The sequence below is a fragment of the Thermobia domestica genome, chromosome 17, assembly GCF_964235325.1.
Source record: "Thermobia domestica chromosome 17, izTheDome1.hap1.1, whole genome shotgun sequence".
Lineage (NCBI taxonomy): Eukaryota > Metazoa > Arthropoda > Insecta > Zygentoma > Lepismatidae > Thermobia > Thermobia domestica.
Window position 1 is genome coordinate 85,741,121 of NC_137470.1, and position 5,839 is coordinate 85,746,959.

Sequence of the window (5,839 nt, forward strand, 5' to 3'; positions counted from 1 at the left end):
CCTCTGAATAAGTTAAAGGATTTATCTCCTCTCTTTTAGTCACTTGCTTTAAAGAAGAATCGTATAAGGCTTTACCTTGATCATTAAAAAGAGAGACATGAAAAAAAATATATCATCTGCATCTTGCAGAAGAGGAAATTTGTTGTTCATTTCGTGCTTTCTCTAATAAATTCACAAGATAAGAAGTGCTTACATGTAAAATATTGAATACGATTCTTTGTACTGATTTAGTAATAAGTGGAAGAGCAAAAGCAATGAAAACCACAAATAAAAAAATATGACGAGTATGCTTTTTTGACGGAATCCAAGCTTATTCTTCATCATGTTCATAGATATTATTCGTCTGGGACAATAGGATAAAAGAGGCGGTATCCCTCTTCTGTAATAAGAATCATATCCTCATACCGAACTCCCCCGATATCTGGTAGATACAACCCTGGTTCAATTGTTACAACCATATTTTTTTGCAAAACCACTTGTGTTTCCTTTCCTTGGTGAGAAACTGAAGGAATTTCATGGGTTTTCAAGCCAATTCCATGACCTAAACTATGCACAAAAAATGGTTCTAATTCATGCTTTTTAAACACTTTTCGCGCTGCTAAATCAAGTTCTGCAAGTGTAATTCCTGGAGCACAGAGATCTAAAGCTGCTTTTTGAGCTTGTCTTACAACTTGATATAAATAAGAAAGTTGCAGGTGAGGCTCTTCAAAAAGGACAACTCTTGTCATATCAGAGTGATAATGATCGACAACTACTCCAATATCTATTAAAACGACATCTTTTGGTTGTAAGGCAACATTTTGGCTGTGGTAATGAGGCATTGCGCAATTGCTGCCGACAGATAATCTCAAATTCTTTAGACATTTTTTTTTCTGTAAACCCCATTTTTAAAAGAGAACAAATATGACAAAAGCCTTGCCTTAAAAGTTGAGCGCTGATGGTAATTTTCTTAACTTTAACCACATCTTTAACTGCTCTTCCATTTTTAAGCAGGTTAGGATGAGGGATAAACTCTTTATGGTATTTCTGCAGCTCAAGATACCGTTCATAAGACACTTTTTCAGAATCAAAGACTTTAAAAAAAAAAAAAAAAACAAGCTATATGTAAAGAATTTTTCCCAAGCAATAGGTTGATCTCTTTCAACCAATATGACTGCTTTTTCAATAGCTGATTGAAAATACCGATTATCTACAAGCAGCAGCTGTTTTTTGCGAGTCAATAAATGAGACCCTTTAGGGAGGGATAAACCGGTCAAATAATAAAGATCTATGGGATCTTCAATTAAACATGCTTCTATAGAGCTCTCTAACTGCTGCTATAACCTAGCTACTCTTTTTAGAAAAAATTCCCTTTCACTTAAACCAATCATCTATTTGTACCTTAGTAATACAACTTATAATCTTTTTGCTTAAAGGACAAAAAGGAGAACCCGGCAAACAAACCAGTTGCTCTACTACTTTCAAGGCTCTATCGTGGGAAAATGGCTGCTTATATTTACTAACTCATCTACATAAAATAGCTGCATATTTTCTATTTCCCTGTCTGCTGCCTTGCAAGCACTCTAATATGAGATATCTTACTTGATCTTTTTACATAAATGCAGGTATTGCCTCTACCATAAAAGCAGCATCCCCAATGGAATAAATCCTGGAGCCTAGTTGATACAATTCATCTAATATGCATAATATCCCTTCGCTCTTTTTTTTTGGAAAAGCTATAGTATCAGGTAATGTCTGTGACCCTTTAGGTTCCTGGTTTTTATAATTTTTTCGATTAAAATCTTTGATTCTGCTGCATATAAATCTATACCCCATCATGGCTACGGTCTCTTTTGCATCTACTATTTTCAATAAAGCGGAATGAGGATGCAAAAAGAGATAAAGAGAATATAGTCCTATGACCTCATTTTGTCTATAAATGACTCTTGTTTGAATTTAGGCAAAGAATCAGATAAAACATGTGCAAGTGATTTTTTTATTTAAAAAAGAACTTCTTGATACCTAGATGAAATAGGAGTAGGTATACTAAGTTGGTCTCCAGTTATTTTTTCTAATGCTTTTTCTACAACTAATCGTACCAGATCTTCTGTATGTCATTCTTCTTTTAGACGGATCCTCTTACAGAAACACTATACGATTACGTAGGTCAAAAAGAACTCAGAGCAGGCATCCTTCGCGCTATTGGAGATCCGCACACCCGTTTTCTAGAAGATCGATTGCGTATGATACGGGCTGTACGTTACTCCACCCGCTTCAATTTTCCTATTGAAGTAGAAACCTATCAAGCATTCTCACTCATATAAAGAGTTTATTTCCTTCTGTTGCTATTGAACGTATATGGCAAGAGTTTCATAAAATGGCTCAATTTGGCAAATTAGATGCTAGTTTTGTAGACCTATACAGACTCCATTTACTACAAACAGCTCCTCCTAATATAAAACGAAACTGTGCTATTCTTTGGCATAGCCAAATATGGCACTATTTTGCTTGAGTAAAAAGATAAAAACTTCTGATAGTGTTACATTAGCAATTTGGATTAAATATAAAGGGAGTAATAGCCCCTTGTAAGCAGAGCTGGAGTGCTTGCTTAATAGAAAAAAGAGTTGTTTCTGTTTTTATATCTAAGGGGTAAAAAAGTAGAGAACATATAAAACCAGAACAGGGATGTAAAAAATCAGGGCATGGCCGTTAAAAATGCAAAAGGGCAAGAACAATTGCTCCTGCAGAAGAGAATAAAAGAATATAACGTCCTTTGTGGTTTTCTGATAATTTGCTTGCAAAACCAACTGCAGCAGGATGAAAAGAAGAGGAACCAAGCATCATCAAAAAAAGTAGACAAAAAAAAAGGTGATTGGTAAATGTCATCCATAGAATAGATGAACCAAGCCCAAGCCCTAACATCTTAACTAGCTTGCGATGTCCTCGATCGGATATATAGCCAAAGCCAAATTGAAGAGATTCTCTCATAAACCAACTTATGCCTGCAAGAATACCTGCTTTAGCCAAATCAATATGGAATAGCGTTTTATAGATAGACCAAATACCCGTAAAGAAATCAAGAATGAAATGACTACACCATAAGAGACATAAACTTCTACACAAAGTAGATTTGAGGCGGTAATGCATAAGCTCAAAAAGCCTTGTTTTTTGCAGCATAAAGCAGGATTGTAATATTCCTCTATAGATAATTTCATAATAGACAAAAATAACGGAATCTATAGGCTTTATTTATTTAAAGAAGAGAACAATGAAGCAAAAAATGAGGATTGTTATGAAGATAAAGAAAATCTTAATTTTAATAACTAGTTTAGTGATATTCTTTGCTTGGAGCTTCTTCTTCGTAAGAGACGCTTTTTGCAAGACTGAATGTTAAAGACCAAAGTATCCATTTACAAGAGCTAGCAAGTAAACAAGAAGCAGAAAGTAAAAAACAATATGAAACTGAAAAAGTAAAGCAGCAAAGAATTGTCGCTCAAGAAGAGTGTAAAGCTAATCGATTAAAAGAACAGGAAATGCAAGAGCAAATACAGTTGGTCTGTGATCTAGAAACAGACGAGGATCATTTTATAGTTGACTCTACTGTTTCCGAGGAAGACATATAATTTATAAAACCAATTAAGGATGATCATGAAAAAGCAAATGTTATTTCTTTTATCAGTTAGCGTAGTGGCACTTTCTTCTCCTTTATGTGCTGAGTCATCTCTTGTCGAAAAAAACATTGAAGTGCCTGAGCTCTCTATTGATGAAAAAGTTTTTGTTGCGAAATTAAGCGATGAAAATCGTAGAATATTTATTCATCGAAGAAAAGAACAGAGAGAGTCGGTCATTACTGCAGTAAAAAATGGATTGGATCCTGATAAAGCTGTTCAGTATTTGATGGAAACTATGAGTATCGAAAATTGTACCGATATGGAGTTGAGCAAATAAATCCAAGCTAGCGTGGTTTAAAATCCAGGCTGTATTGCAAAAGGATAGCTGAAGAATAAGAAATGAAATGTATTAAAGCGCAAGTGACAGAAAATGCTGGCTTCAATCGCTTGAGTCCAACGATAAATTCCACTTTTCAACAAATTTTGACCAAAAGTATGTAAATTCTTTGAAATTGCGATTTTTACATTCATTTAAGCATAATATGAAAACAAATGATAATAGAAGAATTTTCTTAGCTCAGGTTGTGAAAAAACGCCCTTGTACAACAGTAGCTGTATATATACAAATGTATTAATATTTATAGAACATTTAAGCAAAATCCTTGTAAAAACCTACATTTCACTTTTTTTTATCTATTTCACTGTGATGTGATAAGCTGGGGAGTTAAGAAGTACCCTAACCCAGCGTTTCCCAACCCTTTTTCAACTTGCGGCACATTACGGGTGTTACTTGGTTTATCGCGGCACACTTATAGATATTATTATTTGTAAATATAAAACACAGTGGTATTTATTCCGTGATTACTGATCTCCTTCTCTCAGAGCAAAAAAAAACTCTATCACTGGTTTTTCCCCGTGGTAAATCATTATGCTTATTTTTCATTCTAATTTAAAAATAGAAAATAATTGCAATGAAATATTGGACTCAGGTATTCAAAAATACGCTTTCTTTTTAAAAACTGTATCCAACCTTTTACTAAGAAGGAACATCACTAAATAACGAACGAACAAACAAATCTCTTTTACTTTTAAAACACAAATGTAGATAATATGTTGAAAGGATTGAATGATATTTTAAATGTTCGTTACAAAATAGTCTGCAACAATAAAGAAGCAATAATGGCCATAACAATGATAACAAATACTTCTTTCGACATTAGAAATGTACAGAATAGTAACCCGGTATGAAACAAAATTGTAGATTCATACTAGAGTTTCATAGTAATGTGAAATACAAATATACATTTTCCGTACGTTTTGCAATTTGATTGTTATAAAATTAATAATTTTGTTTCGATTCCTCGCGGCACACTAGTGGCCTCTTCACGGCACACCAGTGTGACACGGCACACCGGTTGGGAAACGCTGCCCTAACCTATAGCTTTCTATACCCTTGTACTTCCTTTTTCAAAATTGCGCAAATACCAGTTTCACAGCGATACAGAAAATAAAGTAACCGAGGTCAAGTTAAACATTAAGAATTCCGTAATAAAAATCATCCTAATTTTACCTCATATTTTGCAGATTCAAATTCCAAGCAATAGTTACTTCTCAAAGATAAAAGAAGGCACTTACTACATAGATTCATTAAAATGAAATGTCTTTTATGAGAGGTTGTCATGGATCAGGGGAACGAACAGGCACCCAAACATTGGTTGAGTCGGACGGTTGAAAGTCGTTAAGCTCACTTCAATTATTATTATTATTATTATTATTATTATTATTATTATTATTATTATTATTATTAATAATAATAATAATAATAATAATAATAATAATAATAATAATAATAGAGCATTCAACTTTTGTGCAAGGGGTCCGCGGCTCGATTCTAATTCGCGCCAAGTGAAATTTGAGGTGGACAAATACCGTGTGCATGGGTATGGGTTTTCTTGGGATTTTCCATTTTCTTCATTTCACCATTTCATTCATCATCATTCTTCCTTAGCATAGGTGCATAATCGTGCAACTAGATATTCCTTTTAATTTTAATTTCAATAATAATAATAAACAATTAATTCAACTGAAAGGACTGTAATTTATGTTAACGGCAGTTATCATAAATATGCAACCATTATAAAAACAATGTTTTGAGTAGAAAGAAAATCCTTTCCAAGTGTTAACGAATGCGCACGAGATAAGACATGTCTTGAGGAAGAGACGAGACGCGCTTTGTGACATCCAAAATA

The 5,839-nt window shown here is 33.7% G+C and overlaps 1 protein-coding gene across 1 annotated transcript; it reads right to left on the bottom strand.

Moving 5' to 3' along the window:
* Positions 1 to 335: 335 nt before the first annotated feature.
* LOC145674081 (putative dipeptidase YkvY) lies at positions 336 to 821 on the bottom strand. Its single transcript, XM_081743902.1, has one exon. It carries the CDS (start codon positions 819 to 821, stop codon positions 336 to 338), a length of 486 nt encoding a protein of 161 aa, XP_081600028.1.
* Positions 822 to 5,839: the final 5,018 nt, after the last annotated feature.

What these genes read in the sequence shown, in the direction of transcription:
- LOC145674081 (XM_081743902.1), bottom strand. Translation starts at nt 821, where the DNA reads ATGCCTCATTACCACAGCCAAAATGTTGCCTTACAACCAAAAGATGTC.